This window comes from Phaseolus vulgaris, chromosome 10 (genome assembly GCF_051622355.1).
Source record: "Phaseolus vulgaris cultivar YP4 chromosome 10, ASM5162235v1, whole genome shotgun sequence".
In the NCBI taxonomy this organism is placed as follows: domain Eukaryota; kingdom Viridiplantae; phylum Streptophyta; class Magnoliopsida; order Fabales; family Fabaceae; genus Phaseolus; species Phaseolus vulgaris.
The window spans coordinates 5,641,418-5,668,651 of record NC_143507.1 but is presented as its reverse complement, the minus strand read 5'-3'; the positions used below and the strand labels follow the sequence as shown (position 1 = coordinate 5,668,651).

The 27,234-nt window shown below is 34.6% G+C and overlaps 3 protein-coding genes and 1 pseudogene across 4 annotated transcripts; 1 reads left to right on the top strand and 3 right to left on the bottom strand.

Moving 5' to 3' along the window:
• Positions 1-3,179: 3,179 nt before the first annotated feature.
• Positions 3,180-3,285, bottom strand: LOC137819903 (small nucleolar RNA R71; annotated as a pseudogene).
• A 4,333-nt stretch (positions 3,286-7,618) lies between these two features.
• LOC137812487 (disease resistance protein RUN1) lies at positions 7,619-11,569 on the top strand. Its single transcript, XM_068614481.2, is given in 6 exon segments — positions 7,619-8,200; positions 8,284-9,343; positions 9,445-9,720; positions 9,849-10,577; positions 11,042-11,442; positions 11,444-11,569. Coding segments are annotated over 6 exon segments (3,087 nt in total). The 5' UTR covers positions 7,619-7,628; the 3' UTR covers positions 11,493-11,569.
• Positions 11,570-12,302: 733 nt separating this feature from the next.
• LOC137812478 (disease resistance protein RPV1) lies at positions 12,303-16,335 on the bottom strand. Of its 2 annotated transcripts, none has more exons than XM_090296426.1 (5): positions 15,760-16,335; positions 14,604-15,678; positions 14,283-14,507; positions 13,219-13,947; positions 12,303-12,980 (listed from the first exon to the last, which is right to left on the bottom strand). In XM_090296426.1, exons 1-5 carry the CDS (start codon positions 16,332-16,334, stop codon positions 12,927-12,929), a joined length of 2,658 nt encoding a protein of 885 aa, XP_090152552.1. In that variant the 5' UTR covers position 16,335; the 3' UTR covers positions 12,303-12,926. The 2 variants fall into 2 exon arrangements, with proteins under 2 accessions (XP_090152552.1, XP_068470570.2); XM_068614469.2 differs by having other exon boundaries at positions 12,303-12,827; positions 15,760-16,331.
• A 6,176-nt stretch (positions 16,336-22,511) lies between these two features.
• LOC137812459 (disease resistance protein RPV1) lies at positions 22,512-26,386 on the bottom strand. Its single transcript, XM_068614449.2, is given in 6 exon segments — positions 22,512-23,005; positions 23,399-24,127; positions 24,254-24,517; positions 24,620-25,071; positions 25,074-25,699; positions 25,792-26,386. Coding segments are annotated over 6 exon segments (2,988 nt in total). The 5' UTR covers positions 26,256-26,386; the 3' UTR covers positions 22,512-22,552.
• Positions 26,387-27,234: the final 848 nt, after the last annotated feature.

Here is a 27,234-nt window from a genome sequence, read left to right as displayed (position 1 = left end):
AGAGGGTTGGATGGAGAAGCAGATGAAGGAGATTGGGGAGTTGAAGGGAAGAACACAAGGCCTTGGAGGCGAAGAAGACTTCGGTTGGATTCGAGCTTGACCAACTCCAAGACAATGTCTTGGTGATGTGTGGTGAAAGCTTCAACCAGGCCGTTCGGAAACCACACCTACTCTACAATGGGCCATCCGTTGAAGGTGACTTCGACGTCAATAAAGACGTGTACGAGGGCCTCATAGTGGCCTTTGACAAGGTTGTGGCTCTTCGGAACTCAACACCAAGGGCTTACTTGTATGCCATTGAAGAGGAAGACGATTAGGTTTTACATTTTAATGTTTTTTGTTCCCTCGAGGCCAGGGTGTGGCCTCCCCTTTTTTTTTTATCAATGAATCATTCAATTTTCTACATTCCTGTTTTAATAAAAATGAACAAGTAATGATAAAGAAGATACGTCGAGAGTATAATACCAGTCTTTGGTCGGTTATAACTGCGAATTTTTTACTTAGTTGCTCTACGTCTGTGGGTCTCAGGAGGGATTACTAGTTAAGGTAAACGTCCTTGGTCGAGCTGAATCTTCGGGTCTTGAGAGGGATTACCGGTTATGGTAAGCGTTCTTAGTCGAGCCGAATCTTTGGGTCTCGGGAAGGATTATCGGTTAAGGTAAGCCTCCTTATCCGAGTTTAGTCTTTGGGTCTCTGAGGGATTGCCGGTTAAGGTAAGGGTACTTAGTCGAGTTGAGTCTTTGGGTCTTGGGAGGGATAACGTATTTAGGTAAGCACCCTTAGCAGAGCTAAGTCTTGAGATTTAAGCATTGTGCGTTTAAGCTTTAACTTGTATTTAAATGAACAATTTAAAAATTGCCTCGTTAAAACCTTCCTGACCGAAAACCCTCCTTAGGGATAAAGCGGTCGGGTGAGGAAAGAATGCATAAATTTATTTATTCATCTGTAATAAAATTTGAGGTGCGTGACATTCAACGTCCTCCATACAAATTTGTCTGACAACAATTCTATGTAATATGCCCGCCCAACCACTACGTCTCAGAATCAAAAGGAGCCTGATAAATGTCTAATTTCAGTAATATTTCATATTAAAATATAAACATTTATGAGTATTAATTGCTAATTTACATATATAATAATCCCTAATTTATGAATTTATACTTTTTCACATTTTTTATGATCTTTATTTGAATAAGAGTATTTTATTACAAAAATTAGTGTTAATTGCAGGTTTTTAGGGAATAATGGAGATTTGGATTAAAGAGGAATGATTTGAGCTAAGAAGAGGTAGCTTGATGGTCTCAAAATGCATAAAAACGCTGAAAAAGCCAACTTTGCAACAAGGATTCTCGCTCAAGCGAGAATGCTCCAATAACATTTTTGGAAATCACCGCCTTTCTCGCTTCATTGAGATATTCTCGCTCAAGCGAAAACGCGTCAGACAAATTGGGTTATTTTTCTGTTTTATCAAGACCAATTAGCACGACGCAGGAAGTCACCTAACCCTAGTAAATTAGGTTAAATAGGGTGCTAGAGGCACAAACATTGAGTGAAATGTAACCCAATTGGGAGAATGAAAGGTGCTAGAAGTATGCGTGACTAATTTTACCTTTTAGGATTGGGAGTGATCTGCTCGAACTCTTATGTATTAAAGTGATATTTAATATGATATAATATTATGTTCTTGATTGATTATTGGTATTGTTGTTTTATTTCTAAATTTCTGTGACAAATTAAGAATCTTAAATCTAACTGAGAGGTATTTTTAGGGTTGTGACGTAAACAACAATACTTAACATATTTGAGTGCTAGAGATAGACTTGAAATGTTAATTTCCATTAACGTCTGAGTGTGCTTCTAAGTTGTTTTTATAAGTATGCGAGAGATCAATATTTAGGAAACATTTTTAAAAATTTTACATGCGAGAGATCGATATAAATGAATTTTCTACGGGCATCAATTTCAATCAAAGAACTTAATATTGACATGTTAATCAAAATACATAGGAGTGAGGATGATGAAACCTAATCCCTATTTTACCAACTTGAAGCAACCAATTCTTTGTTTGTTTTCTTATTGATCACTGCCAACACAATCACCATCAACACTCTTTTAATTGTTTTGTTTATATTTAGCAAACATTGTACTTGATAATTCATTGTTCCTTGTGGGATCGATATCCGTCCTTAGGGACAAATTATTACTTCTGACAATGCGGTGCACTTGTCGTAGAAAGTCGCCAAGTTTTTTACGCCTTTGCCAGAGACCAGGTTTGATTTATTGAGTATAACTTTCTAAGTATTGTGAATATTTTTATTGTTTTGCTTTGTTTTTAATGTGTTTATTTTATTTTTAGATTGTTACTCTATTTTTATTACTTTCTTAATTATTTTATTTGCTGGATTTGTCTATTTATTTTCTGATTTACTTTGGATTCTCTTTTATTGTTACAATTTAATTTTCTGTTATTTTGTTTTAACTTTTTTCTTTTATTTATTTTATTATTTAAATTTTGGTTTATTTTTAAAATTTTTGAAAAAACAAACAAACTATAAAATAATTTTTTTTTTCGGACTACTTGTGAATTTTTCTTTCTAACCCTTGCATTAGCTGCTTTTATATGATATTGAAAGGTCGTATTCCAAAGATCAATTGTTATTTGAAGCGAAAATTGAGAAGGTAGCTAGAAGGAACCAGAAATCAAAGGCAAAAGAGAAGCAAGAGGACACTAGAGAGGACTCTTCAACAACTTGTCCTTTTTTCATTCATCTTTTTCAGGAGGATAACAACATGGCGGAGGAGGAAACACCACCTCCTAGGAGGACTTTCGGAGACTATGCCATACATCAAGGGCCTAGACACTTTTCTAGCATTGCAATACCTGCTACTAATAGGGCCTTGGAGATGAAGCCAAAATTCATCACCCTCATTAGTACCAATCAACTCACAACAATGGACCATGAGGATCCCCACACACTTGGCTACATTTTAAAAATTGGTGGGAACTATGGGTTTTCAATCATGTAATATTAACAATGTGTATATGCGTTTGTTTCCCTTTTCTTTGGAAAGGAAAGCAAAGGAGTGGCTTAAATCACATTCTAATAAGAGCTTAACTAGATGGAAGGATGTGGAGGAAAAATTTCTACAGAGATTTTTTCCAATTTCTCATTATATTAAAGCTAAGTCTGAAATTTCTATGTTCAGACAAAGAGCAAAGTAATCTTTCTATGAGACATGGGAGAGATTCAAGATGATGCTAAGAAGATGCCCTAATCATGGGTTTGCAAAAATTTCTCAACTTAGCATATTCATTAATGGTCTCAGATCTGATACGAAGATGCTCCTAGATGCCGCAGTTGGTGGCACGATGATGGCCGTTGATGTAGAACAAGCAACGAGAATTATTGATGCTTTGGCCACAACTGATTATGAAGCCCAACATGATAGACTAGGTCATCAAAAGAGGGGATTATTAGAATTGAACACTATAGATGCATTGCTGGCTCAAAATAAGATTCTGACACAGCAGATTGAGCAACTGACCGCACAAATGGCCAAACTACCCCAAAGTTGCATGTGGTTCACTCATCCCAAAGTCAGAATATACCTATCAGGTGTGATTTTGTGTAGGTGAGGTTGTCCGAGATGGCACATGGTAAGACGATCTAAGTTGGAGCATGTGTAGCTACTCGAGTATAGGCGCCCTATGAGACAAGTTAACTTAGAACATGTGTAGCAACCTGAGGTGGCACGTGGTAAGACGACCTAACTCAGAACGAATATAGTTACCCGAGTATGGGCGCACTATGGAATTATTTGACTTGAAAACAGGTGTAGTTATCCGAACTAGCACATGGTAAGATGACCTAGCTCAGAGTAGATACAACTGTCCGAGGAGGCGCCTTGTGAGGTAGGTTAACTTGGAGCAAATGTTATAGTCACGCGGTATGACTTCCCAGCTCGGGGGTGAATACTGTCGAAGTTCATCATCTGGCCAAGCCGGAGTGTGAATTACCCGAACAAAGTTTATGATGTCATACCCTTTGGATGACTCGTGGAATGAACAGTGTTGAAAATGTCCAAACAAACGATGGATTGGTTAGGTCGAAGTGGTATACAACTCAGCCAACCAGAAAGGTATCGATCGTCAAAAGGTTAGCCAATTAGTTAAGAACTAATTTCGTTTATATATTTCATCCCACCCCTATTAGCAAGGTCATATTACGTTAATCTGGCATTAGTATATTAAGGGTGTAAAATTGGGTCAGTTCGATTGGCAAAGTTCGATTCGCTAGAATGTTCGTACATTCGTATACTATAAGTAAAGAACTTTTGATTTCAAAATAATGAACATCTTAGGGTTCAAAATTCTTAATAAATGTCGATGAGGAGTTTAAACGTTAAATAGGTTCAACAATTAAAAGTAAATAGTAAATACAGTCCATAAAAATTTTGAACTAAGGATCCTCACTAGCTTTCCATCAATCACGTTTTTGCTTGGATCTAGCTCTGAGAAGTCAACAATAGGGTGGACAACAGTTGCCTGTTCCAATACAGCTTCAAACCCAACAAGGTAGGATTGGGTGGCGTTCTTCATTGCGCGTCATTTCTTTCTTTAAGTCTTCAATCTCAATTGAGAGTTTGCTTTTCTCTTCGGCCAAGACAAGTCTCTCTTGGGTCTTGTTGGCCAATGCCACGCCCAAATGGTTAACTTCAGGTCGGAGGCGTTCGACTTCTTGATGGAGTTCTATATTCTCTTTAAACCTTTGGTCTTCAGCTCTTTTCCGATCCTTTGCCTTGACGTTGACTAGGAAAACCAGGGAAAATGCTTGGCCAAGAAGTTTCTCGGTGTTGTGACGGAGGTGATCTTCATCATGAGCCATCAATCTGGTCTTATCTTCGTCAAGCAAGTAGCATGACTCGCCATGTGCTGGAATGTCAAATCAGGATTCCATAAGCTTTTCCTTTGAGAACTTTCTGCCTCGCATTCCTGAATAGTTATGACCTCTTAGTTAAGAGCTCGACCATTCGAGTGTGAGTGCTTGATAGGAGGAGCTGCCACTGATCTCTTCCTCTTAAAGACAGGTTCCAAGGTGGTATGCTCGTCTTGATCGGATTGGACTTGAGCGGCATCAGTTGGAGTTTTCCTCTTTTGTAACAAAGAGTCATTGTTCATGCTCGCAGCCACCCTCATTTTCCTGGCACGCTCGGACAACTCAGTTTTGCTAATGTTAGAAAGCATGTTATCTGCAAAAACAAACAAATACTCAGAAGTCATGGATTATGTTCTCCTTTCAAGGATGAGAAAGGAGATATACCGATGTAGGCTTTAAGAGCACCAGGGAGGTATTCTTTATTCAAGAGGGTTGGCATGTCGAAGACGACCTTGAGACCTTCCAGGAATTCACAAATACCTTGTTCCCTTGGGGACAGGTCTTTCAGGCGCCAAGCACACTAAAATCGGAGTTTGGGTGTCCAGTATAAAGGAAAGTCGTCCACTAGGGACGAATCTCCTGCCGAGGCACAAACGTTGATAAATGGATTTTTGAAATTTTTATTGAATGACTAGAAGAGGGTAAGCAGACCTTTCCTAGGGGTACCATTTAGAGAAACCCAAAACTGGCGACTAGAATGTTTGAGTTCGAAGAAATAGTTCCACAGTTGGCGAAATGTCGAGCTGGGAACACAAAATTATGAAACCTCGGATGAATGACCAGCTATTCGGATGTGGCTGGGCGGGTGCCACGTTCAACTCGGTTAATAGCTCTTTTTCTAAGATTGACAAGGGAAGGCGAAGTAGGACCTTGGTGAAAAATGTGGCGTAGAAAAAGCAAAATGGTCTGTTAGGGTCCGAGGACTCGTTACTACATATAGGCTCCCCTTCCCTACACTCTACTACTTTCACTAAACTCTCATACTTTTTGCTTAAACCCCCCGATTTTCTTAGCTTTCTAATTTTTAAACGGGTAGTAAAGACGGAGGTTTCTCTAAGCAGTTCCTTTTTAGCCCAAGGATAAGCAAAACTATAATCCATCTTCAAAGACAACAAAGACATAAACAGAGATAGAATGCAAACGAAGTTCAGGGGAAAGCACATACAGAATGAGTCGAATCAACGTATACCAAGGTGCATTATTGAAATCAATGGAAAGATTATAGTCACCAGATAAAGTTAAACGAATGAAACATACTTGTTTTACCAGTGGAAGATGGCGGTGTGAAGTGGTGCGACGAAGGGAGGGAAGTGCTTGTTGGCATAGAGAAAGAAGCAAAGAGTGTTAGGTTCAAAGAAGAAAAGGGTTATGTATGGAGGAAATGAACTCAAAACGAAAGGATTGCCTCACCGTTGATTTATGTTCCACGTGTACACACCACATTAAGTATGGTGGGATGTCTTTCTGAAAGACGCTTAAGAATCTGTGTCCCAGCTACCCTTTAACAAAAGCGTCGTGTCAACCACCAATACAAGTAAGCCTCTTCGCCTCCTCAAGCTCGGCTTGAACGTGGGGCCAGTGTACTAGTCTGACGTGCTCGGGATCTCGATCCCGAATACTTCAGTGTGATAACTCGGTTGGTCGGACCCATTTGGAAAATACCTAGCTTGATCTGGGATAAAATATAAGCCTCATAATGTCTTATGAGGTCAACCCAAACAGTTGGCAGTCCATGTTAAAATATAATTATAGTAAAATGGCTTAACTAAATTAGTTAGGCGTATATATTTTCAATGTAAATAAAAGCTGATAAAAATAAAAGTTGCATGCACTCGTAAAATGAAGCCAAATCTTAACAGAATATTCTTGTTGATGAAATTGTTGAAGGAAAGTCTATAAAAAGGGTATGAGACCCTGAGCAAAGGTATGTTTTTCTGAGGATTTTACACTAATACAAATTTTTCATTGAGATATCATAGTTTGAATGCTCTCACTGACTTGATTTTCAAAGTGTGATCAAGAAGTGGAGCTTCCCTCGTCACAAAGCACCAGGGTCTAGGTTCAACAACATCAAGCAAAATTGATTGAACTTGGAGTCTACTACCGAGGTCCGACCAAAGTCAGCAGACGAGAACAATTCTCATATAATCTCCCAATTTCCATACAAGATTTTCCTCTTGTCATTGTCAGGACGAATAAGAAAATTTAAGAAAAAAGAGGTAAGGTGGGATGAAAGTATATTCATATTTTTTTAGTGCTAGCAAATGTCAAGTTTGATTTTAAATCTAATCACATTACTTTGATGTTATCATGGTTTGTCACTTCAACAGGTTTGTAACAAAGAATAACAACGAAAACTAAAATATTTTTAAAATTATACGATGAAAAATAAGAATAAACTACATGCATAAAAGTATAAATAAAAAAAGTTAGGGGAAAAAATATTTAACCGTAAATAGGGTTTTAATATAGAGGTGACAAGCGCAATGGTTACGAGTGCAAGATGCATCTGAAATGTATTATAAAATTTTCAGTAATTGCTTTGGCCTCACTGTAAATAATTGTTTACACCAAGTTATGATTAAATTAGTAAAAATCAAGAATTGTTTAGACTTTTTGCTAATGTAATATTTTTTTCTTATCTTCACGTGCGCACGACTATAAAGAACATTAATGTTCCGCCTACTTTGAATGGTTGTGTCTGAACAGATCACCCTTTTGACTGTGTTGCATTATTGCTTCTCTTCTAAACACTTCATCCACTCACCAATTCCTTCCATGGAATTGGAATCTTCATCGCCCAAACTCCCACGGATGTACGATGTGCTCATCCACTTTAATGGAGAAGACATCCAAAGGAAATTTGTTTCTCATCTCGATTCTGCCCTCTCTGCTGTTGGCTTCACCACTTTCCTTCACCACCCCAATGCACTCAACCCAATTCACATCCAACAACCTATTCTCAATCTCTGTCGAGTAGCAATTGTTGTTTTCACCAAAACCTATTCTCAATCTGCTTGGTGTCTTCATCAACTCCAACAAATCCTTAAATGGCACCAAACTTACTGCCGACATGTTCTGCCTGTTTATTACGAAATTGAGCCATCTGATGTACGTCTTCAGAAGGGTGATTTCGGAAAAGCCTTGCAAGCAACTGCACACCAAACGTTTTCAGGACGAGAACTGGAGCATGGCATGTCTAGGTGGAGCCACGCACTCACCAAAGCTGCAAATTTCTTTGGATGGAATGAGAGCAATTACAGGTAAATCACTTACTCAATAAGCATATTTTAAGCTTGTCCTTCAATTTTGGCAACTTGTTCTATAATTGTTATTGAACTTGAAGGAGTGATGCAGAACTAGTGGACAAAATTGTTAAGAGCGTTCTTAATTTACCAGTCTTGTCTGCTACTAAATTTCCAGTTGGATTACAATCCCGTGTGGAAGATGTGATTCTAACCATAAAAAACAAATCCACGCAAGTTTGTACCATAGGGATATGTGGAATGGATGGATCTGGTAAAACCACCCTTGCCAAAGCCATCTACCGTCAAATTCATGGTTTATTCACGGAGAAAAGTTTCGTCGAAGATATTGCACAAGTTAGTCGAACGAGAGGGGAAGTCCATTTACAAGGACAACTTCTTTCAGATGTCCTGAAAACAAAGGTCGAGATAGATAGCGTTGAGATGGGAAGAAGTATGATTTTGGAAAGACTTTCTGGGAAAAGGGTGCTCATTGTACTTGACGAAGTGGATCTCTATTGTCCATTATTATTAGACCTATGGGAAAGTCGAGCATGGTTCGGTGAAGGAACTGTAATAATCATTACAACCAGAGATGAAGGCCTACTGAAGATACATCAAGTTGATTCTGTTGTTCGTATAAAGCTGAACGAGAACGAGTCCCTTGAGCTTCTTAGTTGGCACGCATTTAGAGAACCAAAACCAAAAGAAGAATACAATTTCCTTGCAAGAAGAGTAGTTGCTTATTGTGGAGAACTACCTCTTGCTCTTGAAGTCATTGGAACTTATTTATATGAAAGGACGGAAAAAGAATGGAACATAGTATTGTCAAGATTAGAGAAAATTCCCCGCTATGAATTTAGACTGATGTTGAAAATAAGCTTCGACGGTTTAGATAGACAAATGGAAAAAGATTTATTCCTTGATGTATGTTGTTTCTTTGTTGGCAAAGACAGAGACTATGTTACCAATATCCTAAATGACCGTGGAGTAGACGCTGATAGTGGAATAAGAGTTCTGATAGAGCGTAGCTTCATACAAGTTAAAAAGAGCAACAAATTGGGAATACATCCTTTGCTACGAGAATTGGGAAGAGAAATTATTGAAATATCAAGAAAGGAATCTGATGAGAATGGGGAATATGTATTGACAGATAATACAGTAAGAACATTCTCTATATATGGTTTTGAAAGTTCTTTTGGAGTGTTTGCTTCCTCATGTGCAATACATTCATTTGGTTTATTTTGCTCCTTTCATCACAGGGGACAGAAGCCATAGACGGATTGTTTGTGAAACTGCGTTCATCCAGAAGAGATTACTCCGAAGCTTATCCTTTAGAGATAAGAGACGGATCAACACTGGTGCAACCAGATCAAATACAACTCCCTGGGCATTATGAGTATCGTTCTAAGAATCTGAGATGGATGAGTTTGCACGGGTTTCATTCAGAATACCTACCTAACGACTTTTATCCGCATGATGCAATAGCGATCGATTTAAAACACAGTCTTCTTCGATTCGTCTGGAAAGAACCCAAGGTTTTTATTACGTGCCATTTTCTGTTAAAATACAAAGCTTAATAACTGAAACAAAAATAATAACCTGCTACTGCTGTTTCATTTTATTTTGGTATTTAATATTTTTCACAAAAACTATCTCAATGCAGGTTTTGAGGTGGCTAAAAGTTCTTAATCTTAGTCACTCTGTGTACTTGACAGAAACCCCTGACTTTTCCACACTACCAAGTCTTGAACAGCTCATCCTCAAAGATTGTCCAGCATTGGTGGAAGTACACCCATCTATTGGATGTCTCTCCTATCTTACATTGCTAAATTTGAAGAACTGTACAAGTCTAAGCAATCTCCCAAGAGAGATATATAAGTTAGAATCTTTAAATACTCTCATTCTCTCTGGCTGTTTGAAAATTGACCTATTGGAAGAAGATATAATGCAAATGGAAACCTTGATAACACTAATTGCTGAAAACACAGCTGTGAAACAAGTGCCTTTTTCAGTTGTAAGCTCAAAAAGCGTTGGATATATTTCCCTACGTGGATTTAAGGGATTATCTCGTAATCTTTTTCCTTCTATCATTCGGTCTTGGATGTCACCAACAATGAATCCCTTATCTTATATTCATTCATTTTACACGGATATGGAGGATAATAACTGGGGTTATATTGCGCCATTGCTTAGCACCCTTCCAAATCTTCGAAGTGTTTTGGTGCAATGTGACTTCCAGATTCAACTATATAAGCAAGTAGAAACTATTCTGGTCGAATATGATCTAAATACTACAGAACCAGGAATTTTGAAGCATAACTTCAGGTCTTCTTTGATTGGTGTTGGAACATACAATGAATTCTTCAATACTATCAGCAATAACATATCTGAGGTTCTTTTCTAGCTTTCCCTTTATTTATTGTCTTCACCATCATTTAACTATTAATTAAAGGAACATAAAATAATCCTATAGAAGTATCTGACAGAAAGTCAGTACTAAACTTTTAACACCCTTCTCTTCTATTGCCTCACAACTTCATCTAAAAGTTTCTGATTTTAACAATCAGCTAACCAAGTCATTATGCTTATACTTAGTACTAAACAATTGCTTTCCACTTTCTTGTTTTACTTGCTTCATGATTGTTTATTGCCAGTGATCGTAGAAATATAAACTGAAAGAGATGAAAACTGAGATGCATATGATGGTGATTTACAGACAACAAAACTATTAACCAGATTTGCTTAGATTAAAAATGCCCGTTTTGTAATTTTCAGTGATAAAATAATGATTGCAGAAGACAATTGGAAAAGCAAAAATTAGATAAATAATTATTTTTTTTTTATTCCATGGTACAGACATTGGGAAGGAGTGACTCTAGTGATGTTGCACTCCCGGGTGACAATGATCCTTATTGGTTGAGCCATAAGAGTGAGGGGCATTCTGTTTCTTTCACTGTAGCTCAAGATCGTGACATGAAGGGAATGGCTTTGTGGGTTGCTTATTTATCAAATTCTGAAATCATTGAACCTGAATGTCTTGCTAGTGTCTTGATTGTTAATTACACAAAGTGCACATGCCAGATACACAACCGAGGGACAGTAGTTTCCTTTAATGATGAAGATTGGCATGGCATAATGTCAAATTTAGGATATGGAGACAAGGTGGAGATTTTTGTGAGTTTTGGTCATGGATTGGTGGTCAAGAACACAACTCTCTATTTGATATATGGAGAATCAAATGACTTTGAAAGAGAGCCCGCCAAAGAAAAATTACTCCATTAGATTGAAAAAGAAAATTGTAATGTGAATTTTGGTAAGTCATATATCTTCTTTGAAACAGCAGGATCCCTTTAGTTATCGAATTAATCCCTTTCTTTCTCTGTTTTTCCCTGTTTCTAACTCTTCACTGTGCTTCCTGGGCTTTACTTTATCTCTTTATTGGATTTGTTTCTCGTTGTTACTTTGGCAATTCTTTTCATTAAGAAAGTCTCTTGGAAAGAGACATTGCATTATGAAATAAACACAGCTGTTGTTCGATATTTTGTTGTGTTTAGTTTTGCTATCTGCTAGGTAGCCTCTGTTTCAACATACTAAGCACCGTAGCCTCATTCCTTTTATTTAAGACTAAATGCAACGAATTTTAATTATCAATTTCTTTTGCAATTTTCATTTATAGCTTTCATTATAGTTTTCAGTTTAGGTTTCCATTATATGTAATTTTCAAGTTTTCAACTAGGTTTTTCCAAATATGGTCACGATCTTAAAAGAAATATCGAACCATTTGTTTAAAAAAACTTATTTCTGCTTATTTATTGATTCTTTATTTATTGTTGATAAAAAAACATAATAATATAAAATAGCAGCTATCTATATCATAATGAATGTCTTTCTTTAAAGATGATTTCTTAAAGAAATATTATATGCTGAAAGGGAAAAGAATCGACAAAACTAACCACAAGAAAACAAATACAATAAACAGGTAAAGTAATGCCAAGAAGCACAATGTGAGGACTGAGAACAGTGTAAATAAACATTAATTTCTTAACTATAAGTTATACTCCAAAGAGAAACAAGGAAAGGATGGGAAATAAATAGATTGCAATGAAGGACACAAGTATTAATTCCATAACTAAAGGGATCCTGCTGTTCACAAAGAGGTAGATAAATGACTTACCAGAGAAGTCACATTACTAATTTTCTTTATAAATCTAATAAGAGAATTTTTCTTTGACGCAGGCTCCTTTTCTATTTCTAAGTCATTTGATTCACTACATATCAGATAAACAGCTGTGTTCTTGACTACCAATCCATTACCAAAACTTACAAAAATCTCCACCTTGTCTCCTGATCCTAAATTTGACATTATACCTTGCCAATCTACATCATTAAAGGAAATTACTGTCCCATGGTTGTGTATGTGCAATGTGCACTTTGTGTAATTAACAATTAAGACACTTCTAAAACATTCAGTTGCCACGATTTCATGGGTTGATAAATAACCGACACACAAAACCATTCCCTTCATGTCACGATCTGGAGGCACACTGAAAGAAACAGAATGTCCCTCGTCCATATGGGCCAACCAATGAGGATGATTATCACCTGGGAGAGAAACATCACATGTCTCACTGCTTGCCAATACCTGTACCATGCGCTAAAAAGCTTAGTCATTTATCTAATTTTCCTATTCAAATTGTCTTCTGCAAACAATAAATCTGGTTAGTAGTTTTGTTGTGTTATGTCACCAAAGGGATTCAGAATGCATTTCTGTTGTCGTCTCTTTCAGTTTATATTTCTGCCATCATTTGGAATAAAAACAATCAGAAAGCTAGTAAAGCAAGAAAGAGAAAATAATCACTTCGTCAGTTGATTAATAAAATAAGATACTTTTGTATGAAGTTGTGTGGCAGTAGAAGGTAAGGGTGCTAAAAGTTTAGAATTGTAGTTTCTACACTTTTTTTAGATTATTTTTATGTTGGCTTAACTAACAGCTAAAGTGAAGGTTATAAACAAAGGAAAAGATAGAGAAGAACCTTAGATATGTTATCGCTGGCAGCACTTAAGAATTCTTGGTACGCTCCAAAACCAATCAAAGAAGACTTGAAGTGATGCTTTGAACTTCCTGATTCTATAATATATGCAAAATATTGGACCAGAATATTTTTCACTTGCTCAGATAGTTGAAACTCAGTTTCACATTCCACCAGAACACTTCGAAGAATTGCCAGGCTACTAAGCAATGGAGCAATATCATCCCAACTATTATGCTCCATATCCATGCAAAACGAATGATTATAAGATATGGGATTCATTTTTGGAGACATCCAAGACCGAATGATAGAAGGAAAAAGATTAGGTGGCAATCTCTCAAATCCACGTAGGGATATGTATCCAATGCCTTTTGAACTTATAATTGAAAAAGGCACTTGTTCCACAGTTGTATTTTCTGTAATTAGAGTTATGAGGGATTCCATTTGCACTATATCTTTTTCCAATGGATGAATCTTCGAACAAGCAGAGAGAATGAGAGTTTTTAAGGATTTCAACTTATATATCTTTCTCGGCAGATTGCTTAGACTTGTGCAGTCCTTCAAATTTAGCAGTGTAAGATTGGAGAGACATCCAATAGATTGGTGTACTTGGCGCAATCCTGGACAATTTTTGAGAATGAGCTGTTCAAGACTTGGTAGTCCGGAAAAGTCAGGGGTTTCCATTAAATACATGGAGTGACTAAGATTAAGGACTTTCAGCCACCTCAAAACCTACACCGTGAGAGTTTTTTTCACAAGTATCAGAGAAGAAAATCAAAATGAAACAGCAGTATGCATATCACATGGGTTTGAGGGATTTATGCAGGTTTATGGTTATGCTCTTTTTATAGCAACTCAAACTTTTTTGTTGTTATGCCTGTAAATTGCTGTTTGGGTTGTCTATGTCTTGTGAATGTTGGTTCTTGTATAAGATTGGGACACCATAAAGTATCTCCTTTTAATATATTGTTTATTGTTAATAAATAAAAAAATGAAACAGGTTACTGTTTTTGTTTTAGTTTTAGTTTAGCTTTGTGTTTTATTAGAAAATGGCAAGTAATAAAAACCTGGGGTTCTTTCCAGACGAGTCGAAGAAGACTGTGTTTTATGTCAATCGCTATTGCATCATGCAGAGGAAAATCGATATATGGGTATTCTAAAAAAGACCCTTGCAAACTGATCCATCTCAGTTTATTAGAAGTGTACTCAGAATTTCCATCGAGTTTCAGCAGTCTTGATGGTTCTCTTCTGGCTGAACGCAGTTTCACAGGCACTGCCCAAGAGTCTGTCCCCTGTGAAAAGAGCAAAGAAAAACAAATGTACTAAAAATGAGAAAGGAAACACTTCAAAGAGAAGTTTTGAAAACCACATATAAAGAATAATCTTACTGAATTATCTGTCAATACATATTCTCCATCGACAAACCGCACTTGCCTCTCCATCTCTGAAATGTTACGAATAATTTCTCTTCCCATTTCTTGTATCAAAGGATGCATTCCAATTTTGTTGTTCCTTTTAACTTTTATGAGGCTACGTTTTATGAGAACTCTTATTCCACTATCAGCGTCTACCCCACAGCCATTTAGGATATTGGTAACATAGGCTCTGCCTTTACCAACAAAGAAAGAACATACATCAAGGAATAAATCTTGTTCCATTTCACTATGTAAACCGTGGAAGCTTATTTTCAATATCTGTGGAACTTCATTCAGGGCAATACTTTCTAATCTTAACAATATTCTGTTCCATTCTTCTTTCGTCCTTTCATATAAATAAGTTCCAATGACTTCAAGAACAAGAGGTAGTCCTCTACAGTAAGCAACTACTATTCTTGCAAGGACGAAATAGTATTCTTCTTTTGGTCTTGCTTCTCTAAATGCGTGCCAACTAAGAAGCTCAAGGGACTCGTTTTCGTTCAGCTTTATTCGAAAAACAGAATCAACTTGATGTATCTTCAGTAAGCCTTCATCTCTGGTTGTAATGATTATTACAGTTCCTTCACCGAACCATGCTCGACTTTCCCATAGGTCTATTAATAATGGACAATAGAGATCCACTTCGTCAAGTACAATGAGCACCCTTTTCCCAGAAAGTCTTTTCCGAATCATACTTGTTCCCATCTCAACGCTATCTATCTCTACCTTTGTTTTTAGGACATCTGAAAGAAGTTGTTCTTTTAATTGGACACCCCCTCTCGTTCGACTAACTTGTGCAATATCTTCCATGAAACTTTTCTCCGTGAATGAACCATGAATTTGACGGTAGATGGCTTTGGCAAGGGTGGTTTTACCAGAACCATCCATTCCATATATCGCTATGGTACAAACTTGCGAGGATTTATTTTTGATGGTTCGAATCACATCTTCCACACGGGATTGTAATCCAACTGGAAATTTAGTAGCAGTCAAGACTTGTAAATTAAGAACGCTCTTAACAATTTTGTCCACTAGTTCAGCATCACTCCTTCAAAGTCAATAACAATATTATAGAACAAGTCATGTATTACCAAAATTGAAGTACAAGCTTAGTGAGTGAGTGATTTACCTGTAATTGCTCTCATCCCATCCAAAGAAATTTGCAGCTTTGGTGAGTGCGTGGCTCCACCTAGACATACCATGCTCCAGTTTTCGTCCTGAAAACGTTTGGTGTGCAGTTGCTTTGAAGGCTTTTCCAAAATCACCCTTCTGAAGACGTACATCAGATGGCTCAATTTCGTAATAAACGGGCAGAAGATGTCGGCAATAAGTTTCTTGCCATCTAATGATTTGTTGAAGCTGGTGAAGACACCAAGCCGATTGAGAATAGGATTTTGTGAAAACAACAATTGCTACACGAGAGAGATTGAGACTAGGTTGTTGGATGTGAATTGGGTTGTCTGCATTCTGGTGATGAAGGAAGGTGGTGAGGCCAACAGCAGAGAGGGCAGAATCGAGATGAGAAACAAATTTCCTTTGGATGTCTTCTCCATTAAAGTTTATGACCACATCATACATCGGTGGCAGATTTGATGATGAAGAGGCCAATTCCATGGAAGGAATTGATGAGTAGATGAAATGTTTAGAATAGAAAGCATTAATGCAAAAGAGTGAAAGAAATGATTTGTAGAGATACAAACTCATTTAAAGTACTCATTTAATATTGGATGAAGCGCGTTAACACACCATTGCATAACCTTTTTTACTTTAGCCAGTCAACAAATTAGACCAACGGCTACTTAGAATCACAAAATAATCAACTCTCCCGTTCTTAAATATTTCTTTTGACACTTTTAAAGAGAATAACGTTCACCTAACAACCCACTTTAATAATATAATAATGTATATTAAAATTTTAACTTAAAAAATAAAACAAATATTATTAGAATATAATATTTAGGAGTATTAAAGTGGATGATTTTATTCTGTGAATATTATTGTACCGGTGTATGGCCGAGACCGATCCTTGGTCTTCCTGACCGAGATCCACCTGGCTGACCGAGACCTGGTCTACCTGGTTGAGACCTTAAAGACTTAGTCGAGACGACCGAGACCAGGGAAACCTGGCTGAGACCTAAGAGACTTGGCCGAGACGACCAAAACCTGGTCTACCTGTTCGAGACCTTGGAGACTTGGCCGAGACAACCGAGACCAAGAGAACCTGGTCGACGGCCGACCCATACTACCGCTAATGCTCAAGCCAAGGTCAGTGAAGTTAATCCGTTATTAGGAATTAGGTAATACAACCCTAAGCTAGGTCCACTCCGATAAACAGGCCCAACAAGGTAGGCCTATAATAATATAAATAGCACACATCCCAAGGAGAAAGGTACGTCATTTATTATCGTTCACCTACCAAAACACCATCACCCGCTTTACTGACTTGAGCGTCGGAGTGCCTTCGCAAGTACTCCCACCATCCGGTAGTCACCCGAGACCGAGTGCCGAAGGAGAAGCAGGAGGACGAGAAGAATCCCAGTTCATCACCTAGCAACCTGACCAACCGAAGGAAGGAGAAGAAGACTTCAATAGTTCTCTAAGTTCCCTCTCCCTATTAGGAACAATTATAGTATCATCACCCAAAAACATATATTACACTAATAACTACGAAAGTTTTTAAGTTTTTTAAAAATTACATATTAACTTTATACACTTTCATTTTGAAAACATACATAGAGTCTGGTTTTATTTTCTGCAAATATTAAAGTTTTAAAAGCTTATAATATTATCATTTATGCAAATGTTAAAGGATCAATATCTAGAATTTGGGAAGGGGTGTGGATTGCAATTGTTGGTAAAATTTGAAAATATCAGAATAGGTGTGTCTTTAAGAATGCGAGAGTTGATTATTTTGGAGGTGTTTGTCGTGGCACAAAGAAAAGTTTGGACTTGGATTACTAGTAAAGAAAAAGATGCAAAGTTATCTTATTCTGACTGGTGCTTGAAACCTACAATATGTATGAATTTTGTTAATTAGTATTGTCTTCTTTACTTTGGTATGTATTTGTAATTCTTTCTTTTAGGAAGGAAGAACTTGTGTTTTTAGAAGACTGTTATAAGCATGTTGTCTCTCTAGTTGGAGTAAGGGGATATTATGCAATAGGAGCATCTCTTTCTCACATTATAAAAAAGAGACTCCATGCAAAAGTGGCGTGCAAAGGATTACGAGTTTTTTTGTTGTGTTCATGGTATTCTAAGGTGTTGTACTTTTTGTAAAGTTTTTTTTTCTTAAAAAAAGGCTCTAATATTTTTGGAGGTTGGTGTTTGGTGGTTTGTTTATGTCTTTATGTATTTCAGTGTTTGATGTGTTGTTATTTCCTAGTTGTTGCCAAGGGTGGGCTTCTTTGGTTAGTTTTGTTGTAAGGAATAGGTAGTAGTTTTTGTTGAGAGTTTGGAATAAGTTGGTATGTGAGGTCCTATCTTATCTTCTTCTTAATTCTTGTACAAGAGTTTGGTCACCCCTTAAGTGATCCATATTTATTTATTATTTCTTGCTGATAAAAAAAAGTGACAATTACTTGATATCTCTAAATGATCATACTACTACGTGGTTCATTACACAAGAAGTCACTCGTGTATCTGAAGCAAATAGTCAACTAGTAATTAAATTATTAACTTTTTTTTATCGGCAAAAGATTAAATTATTAACTTACATCATTTTATTACTTAAATGTTTCCTAACATGTGTTTTTTATTATGTAGCTCATATAATGGATATAACATTTTGAGAGGTTGACCATGTTTAAAGTCTCAAAAGCTTACATGGTTGCACCTAAAGGTTATTTGTAATTTTTATTAATTAGTTTCCTATCTTCTTCTTTTTTTGAAATAAATAGCATTAATTTTCAATTTAGTGCAATAAACAATCGAGAGGGTATGATTATGGCTATTATATAATACAATAAATGACTACCATTGTACGAGCTGACATTGACAAAGGTTGAGACTAGGTAATCACATTTAACTAATTCTTTATATAAAATAATCTCTACTTTATGGACCAATTTCAACTTATTCTATCTTGCAGTATGTTATGGATGTGTCACCACTCGATTTTGAATTAATGGATTATATGAGGAATTTTTTGGCGACATATTTTCTCCACTTCTACAATTTTACAATTTTAGGATTGATGATGATATTTGATTAATTAAATCTTAGGTTGTATAATATTTGTTTCAATTTATGTTTCAGTGTATAGACATTTTTAGTGTATAATTTTTTTAAAACATAATTGATTACTTTGTGTAAAGAAATTTGATTACTTTAAATATTTTGTTCTTTTATGAGTATTTTATAGTATTTATATTTTTTATTGTCATAATTATGCATCTGGTGTGGTTTACTCAATTACATGTTAATAAAGAGGAAGAAATGAACTAAACAAAATATACTAAAAAAATTCATAATATAAACTATGGTTCAGACCAAAATTGTAGTCTATATCACTGTATAGACAACTATTATAGCAAGAAACCATCATCTATATGGTCTCCTAATTCTTTTTTTTAATCTATGACACATTAGGTAATGATTATATCCACGGTTTATTTTTGTTGCCCAGAGATATAAACTATGATTTCTCTAAAAAGTTAGTTTATAAGTATAACTATAGGCCACGATTGTCAATCATCGTCTATGTGAAAATTGTAATCATCGTCTATGTGAAAATTGTAGACCACGACTTAAGTCGTCGTCTATAACGTGTATGTTTAGACGATGAATCTATAGACGAATGCTCTAAATACGTCATCGTACAGCTCCAATAATCATCGTCTTTGAACCTTTTTACAATACTGGTTAAAGTAGTTTAGCATCGACCAAAATACCGCTAATGCATTTTTTAAATTTTATTTACTTCATCATTTAAATGAAATATTTTTTTTTATTTAGTTTGTGTTGGTGTGACCGAAACTAATAATAATAATTTTGTTTAAAAAAATCTTCCTCGTAAGTGTCTTGTAATCTTTAACAAAAGTAATTTTTTTTTAAAAAAAAAGGTATACAAAACAAAAAAGAAACACATGAATTGCCTGTATTTTAATCTTTAACAAAAGTAAACTTACACACAAAAAGGTATACAAAACAAAAAAAAAACACATGAATTGAATTTAAAGAGTTTCATGCAAAAAAAAAAAAAAAGAGTAGACAAAACATAAGCACCTTTGCCTTGTTTTTTGTATTGTGATAGACATTGCTTAAATGATAGTGAATAAAAGTTGAGAGAGAAATGAGTTTTATGTAGATAAAAATAAAAGAGATAAGTGTGGATAAAATGATGAGTATGAGGAAATTTGTGTAGAATACTGAGAGAAAAATTCTATGTTTTGATTTAAAACTAAAGTCACATGAATTACCACATTTTTGTCATCTAAGAATTATCTACTCTTTCTATTCTATGCTACAAAGACATACACATAATAAAATCAGTATCAACTTAATTAACACTAACTTAAATAAATATTAAAAATATATTATATTAATATTGACCTAATTAACATTAATTTAAATAAATATTAAAATAAATAAATTTAACACTAATCTAGTTGACTTTACCATAACACTAACTTTATTTATTTTTAATATTTATTTGAATTTTATATCTATAAAAAAAAAATTAAAAAATCATAAAAAAAAATTAATAAAAAAGATATTTCAAAAATACTTTAATCCTTATAAAAAAAACTATAAATAAATCCTACAACAAATGCCCTAAAAAACTAAACAAACTCTAATGTAAACTTGACCTTAAATCCTATAGCAAGGCTCATAAACCCTAAACCCTTAAAAGTGGTATTCTTCCTTACCATGTACCCAGAAATCAACATAGGTTGAACCAATTATGTAGCAAAACAGCAAGGCTCATGTTTGCCCGAATTTGAGCTGCATAAAATAGTGTTGCACTTAAAAAAAATCTTTAAATAAAAATTAATTTTAAAAATCAAAATAATTAGTTATTATTTGACTAAATTAGACATCATCTTATAAACTAAAAAAAAGATAGTATCTAAAGTAGTTTGAATTATTAATAAAAATTTATAAAAGTTTTCAAATTGGTATCTAATCTTTAACTATCAAAATTTTAGGTACTTATTACTTTATTTTTAAATTAGTCTGTACAGATTAATTTAGAATATAAAATATTAGTAGCTAAAATTTTGGTAGTTACTTTAAATATAAATTTAGAAACTATTTTATAAATTTATATTAATAATATAAACAATTTTCGATACTAATAATTTTTTAGTTTATAAAATAGTATCTAATTTAGTCAATATAGTGATTAATTATTTTTAGTCTCTAAATTAATTACTATTTAGTGATTTTCTTGTAGTGTTGGTTAAGCTACACAATTTTTATATGATAAACTTTTTTATTATAATTTTTTAGATTTTTTAACTTCATAAAAATAAATTATTTACTTAGATTCAATTTTATGGCAACACTTTTCTATAGAAGTTAATTCATTATTATTTTATAGTGACATATTTGTTTGTTCATCTTTTACGATCCACATTTGGACGGAAGTTTGTATTTCTTTATTTTATAACATCCATTATTGCGTGATGCAGTGGATATGAGCTTGTTCTATGTAAATTTTCAAGTAAAACTGAAGCTTTGACCATATTTTGTGATAGAAATTAAAATTTTCGTTTTTCTTGTAACTTTTTCTAAGAATATTTTGTATATACTTTAAAAATTCAAAAAATTATTTCTTATACAAAATTTTATATAAAATATAAGATATAACCAATGAACATATAACATTCTATAATAGATTAATTTAAAATATAGTTTAAATTAAAATATATATATATATATATATTTACATGAAAAATAAAATAAAATAAATGAAGTGGAAGTTAAGGATTTGTCGAAAATTAAGTATAATTTTAAAAATAAAAGAAATACAACATAAAATTGTCATGAACAGTTCTATAAAAATCAGAAACTCACCTTTTTTAATAAAAAATAAATTATAAAAATATATTTCTTCATTGTTAGGAATGAAATTTGATTGTAAATTTCTAAATAAAAAGCCAATTTTAGTATGATATTACAGAAACTAATTATTTGAACATTTTTCATATTTTAATTAATATAATAACACGCCACATTAAATTTAGGCAATAGTACTTGAGAGAGAGAAAAAAAGACAGTTTATGAAGAGACATTGTGTGCTTATGTCAAAGACCTAGTTATTTCTTTTTCACTAAGGAACTTTTATTGAAATTTTCTTTTCTTTCCATCCCTTTTTCATTTAGATCTAACATTTCAGGAGTCTGATTATACTACTGTTAACTATAAGTAAAACAAATACAATCAGTGCAAAACGGGAAATGAGATTAAAATTTATTTCATTTAGTCTTTAAGGGATGAGGCTACGGTGCTTGTAATGATGAAACAAAATCAGAGACTGCATATTAGATACCAAAGCAAAACACATAACAATATCGAACCATTTGTTTAAAATAAATTATTTAAGCTTATTTATTGATTCTTTATTGTTGTTGATAAAGAAAACATAACAATATAAAATAGAAGCTATCTATATCATAATGAATGTAAAAAAGATGATTTCTTAAAGAAATAGTATATGCTGAAAGGGAAAAAAATTGACAAAACTAACCACAAGAAAACAAATACAATAAACAGGTGAAGTAAAGCCAAGAAGCACAATGTGAGGACCGAGAACAGGGTAAATAAACATTAATTTCTTAACTATAAACTATATACTCCAAAGAAAAACAAGGAAAGGATGAAAAAATTTTTTTGCAATAAACGACAACAGGATTAATTAATTCCATAACTAAAGGGATCTGCTGTTCACAAAGAAGTAGATAAATAACTTACCAGTGAAGTCACATTACAATTTTCTTTATGAATCTAACGAGGGGATTTTTCTTTAGCGCAGGCTTCTTTTCTAAGTCATTTGATTCACTACATATCAGATAAATAACTGTGTTCTTGACTACCAATCCATGACCAAAACTTATAAAAATCTCCACCTTGTCTCCTGATCCTAAATTTGACATTATACCTTGCCAATCTACATCATTAAAGGAAATTACTGTCCCATGGTTGTGTATGTGCAATGTGCACTTTGTGTAATTAACAATTAAGACACTTCTAAAACATTCAGTTGCCACGATTTCATGGGTTGATAAATAACCGACACACAAAACCATTCCCTTCATGCCACGATCTGGAGGCACACTGAAAGAAACAGAATGTCCCTCATCCATATGGGCCAACCAATGAGGATGATTGTCACCTGGGAGAGAAACATCACATGTCTCACTGCTTGCCAATACCTGTACCATGCGCTAGAAAGCTTAGTCATTTATCTAATTTTGTTATTCAAATTGTCTTCTGCAAACAATAAATCTGGTCAGTAGTTTTGTTGTGTTATATCACCAAGGGATTTAGAATGCATTTCTGTTTTCGTTTCTTTCAGTTTATATTTCTGCGATCATTTGGAATAAAACAACCAAAAAGCTAGTAAAGCAACAAGAAAGAGAAAATAATCACTTAGTCAGTTGATTAATAAAATCAGATACTTTTGTATGAAGTTGTGTGGCTGTAGAAGCTAAGGGTGCTAAAAGTTTAGAATTGTAGTTTCTACACTTTTTTCAGATTATTTTTATGTTGGTTTAATTAACATCTAAACGTGAAGGTTATAAACAAAGGGAAAGATGGAGAAGAACCTTAGATATGTTATCGCTGGCAGCACTTAAGAATTCATGGTACACTCCAGCACCAATGAAAGAAGACCTGAAGTGCTGCTTTGAAATTCCTGATTCTGTAATATGCGCAAAATGGTCGACCAGAATATTTTTCACTTGCTCAGATAGTTGAAACTCGGAGTCACATTGCACCAAAACACTTCGAAGATTTGGAAGGGTGCTAAGCAGTGGCGCAATATAATTCCAATTATTCTCCAACATATCCGTGCAAAATGAATGAGTATAAGATACGGTATTCATTGTTGATGACATCCAAGACCGAATGATAGAAGGAAAAAGATTACGAGACAATCCCTTAAATCCACGTAGGGAAATATATCCAATGCTTTTTGAGCTTACAACTGAAAAAGGCACATGTTTCACAGCTGTGTTTTCAGCAATTAGTGTTATCAAGGTTTCCATTTGCATTATATCTTTTTCCAACAGGTCAATTTTCGAACAGCCAGAGAGAATGAGAGTATTTAAAGATTCTAACTTGTATGTCTTTCTGGGGAGATTGCTTAGACTTATGCAGTTCTTCAGATTTAGCAATGTAAGATAGCAGAGACAACCAATAGATGGGTGTACTTGGACCAATCTTGGACAATCTTTGAGAATGAGCTGTTCAAGACTTGGTAGTGTGGAAAAGTCAGGGGTTTCTGTCAAGTACACGGAGTGACTAAGATTAAGAACTTTTAGCCACCTCAAAACCTGCATACAGATAGTCTTTTTGAGAAATATTAAATACGAAAATCAAAATGAAGCAGTAGTAGTAGGTTACTATTTTTGTTTTAGTTAAGCTTTATATTTTAATAGAAAATGGCACGTAATAAAAACCTTGGGTTCTTTCCAAACGAATCGAAGAAGACTGTGTTTTAAATCGATCGCTATTGCATCATGCAGATAAAAGTCATTAGGTAGGTATTTTGAACAAAACCCGTGCAAACTCATCCATCTCAGATTCTTAGAACGATACTCATAATTTCCAGTGAGCTGTATTTGATCTGGTTGCAGCAGTGTTGATCTGTATCTTTTCTTTAAAAGATAATCTCTTCTGGATGAATGCAGTTTCGCAAACAATCCGTCAATGGCTTCTATCCCCTGTGATGAAAGGAGCAAAGTAAAACAAATGAATGTATTACACATGAGGAAGCAAACACTTCCAAAAGAATTTTCAAAACCATATATAGAGAATGTTCTTACTGTATTATCTGTCAATACATATTCCCCATCCTCATCAATGAACCGTGGACTGCTCTTCACAGATTCCTTTCTTGAAATTTCATCAATAATTTCTCTTCCCATTTCTCGTAACGAAGGATGCATTCCCAATTTGTTGTTCTTTTTAACTTGTATGAGGCTACGCTCTATCAGAACTCTTATTCCACTGTCAGCGTATAATACTCCACCGTTATTTAGGATATTGGTAACATAGTCTCTGGCCTTATCAACAAAGAAACAACATACATCAAGGAATAAATCTTTTTCCATTTGAGTATCTAAACCGTCGAAGCTTATTTTCAATATCTGTGAAACTTCATTCAGGGGAATACTGTTTAATCTTAACACTACTTTGTTCCATTCTTCTTTGGTCCTTTCATATAAATAACTTCCAATGACTTCAAGAGCAAGAGGTAGTCCTCCACAATAAGCTCAAGGAGATGGTATTCTTCTTTGTGTTTTGGTTCTCTAAATGCGTGCCAACTAAGAAGCTCAAGGGACTCATTTTCGTTCATTGGCTTTATACTATAAACAGAATCAACTTGATGTATCCTCAGTAGGTCTTCATCTCTGGTTGTAATGATTATTACAGTTCCTTCACCGGACCATGCACGACTTTCCCTTAGGTCGAATAATAATGGACAATAGAGATCCACTTCGTCAAGTACAATAAGCACCCTTTTCCCAGAAAGTCTTTCCCGAATCATACTTCTTCCCATGTCAACGTTATGTATCTCCACCTTTGTTTTTAGCACATCTGAAAGAAGTTGTCCTTGTAAATGAATGTCCCCTCTCGTTCGACTAATTTGTGCAATATCTTCAATGAAACTCTTATCCTTGAATGAATCATGAATTTGATGGTAGATGGCTTTGGCAAGGGTGGTTTTACCAGATCCTTCCATTCCACATATCGCTATGGTACAAACTTGAGTGGATTTACTTTTTATTGTTTGAATCACATCTTCCACACGGGGTTGTAATCCAACTGGAAATTTAGTAGCAGACAAGACTTGTAAATTAAGAACGGTCTTAACAATTTTGTCCACTAGTTCAGCATCACTCCTTCAAGTTCAATACCAATCATATAGAAGAAATCATGTAGTACCAAAATTAAATGAGAAGCTTAAAATATGGTGATTGAGTGAGTGATTTACCTGTGATTGCTCTCATCCCATCCAAATAAATTTGCAGCTTTGGTGAGTGCGTGGCTCCACCTGGACATGCCATGCTCCAGTTCTTGTCCTGCGGTTGCTTTGAAGGCTTTTCCAAAATCACCCTTCTGAAGACGTACATCAGATGGCAGAATTTCGTAATAAACGGGCAGAAGATGTCGGCAATAAGTTTCTTGCCATCTAATGATTTGTTGAAGCTGATGAAGACACCAAGAAGATTGAGAATAGGATTTGGTGAAAACAACAATTGCTACACGAGAGAGATTGAGAATAGGTTGTTGGATGTGAATTGGGTGGAGTGCATTGGGGTGGTGAAGGAAAGTGGTGAAGCCAACAGCAGAGAGGGCAGAATCGAGATGAGAAACAAATTTCCTTTGAACGTCTTCTCCATTAAAGTTGATGAGCACATCGTACATCCATGGGAGTTTGGATGATGAAGACGCCATTCCATGGAAGGAATTGATGAGGTTAACTGTTAGAAGAAGAGAAAGCAATAATGCAACACAGTGAAAGAGATGATCTGTACAGACACAAAAGCAATGAAAGTACTTCCTTAGTAGTCATGGAAGCGCGTTAACACCATCGCCGAATCTTTTTATTTTATGCAAATATCGCTTAAAGTTTTAAAAGCTTTGATATCATTTCTCACATAAGAGGTTAATGTTGTAATGGAAAAAAGTAAAAGGTATAAATACAGTTTAGAAAAACATCACGACAGCTCAATTTATTTGTAATCAGTTTATAACATTATTTCAATATCATTTTTGTCAAAATCATCGAAAAAACATTAAACAATATTTAATAAGTTTAAAAACGTTTTGTTAAACCTCTATTTTAAACCTTGTTAACTATTTTCCCTCCTAGCTATATTTTTATTTTTGTTCCATGCCTTTTATTCGTATCTCTTCGTTCTGTACTTTTAAAAAGTTGTTTTTTAGTTTCTGTTAAATTTTTTTGAAGTGACTGACGATAATTACATGAAACTAATGTGGTTGGATTTAAAATAAAAATTGACATATACATAAGTACTATATTGGCATGAACTAAAAAATACATGGACTGAAGGTAAAAAAAACTATTGTGTATTGCGGAGGAACAAAAATATTAATAACTTTTCTCTTACACGAGTGAAGATGCTCTTATAATCTTTCTTTTTTATAATTTATGTTTTGTTGGACCTTTAGTTTTCTTATGTACTTTTCTATATGCTTCCTCTTTTATGATGCCAAGTGCTTCTCTCCTTTGTATTTTATATAAAATTTTACTGGTGTGTATTTTATATAAAACTTTATTGGTGTGTATACATGCATAATGACATGAATACAAAGTTTCATGTTGTTTTTCCTTTCTTCTTAAATCCATGAAATCCTTTATGATATCAAAGCGGGTTAAACCCGCTTTGACATGTGTCACTTTGATATCCCT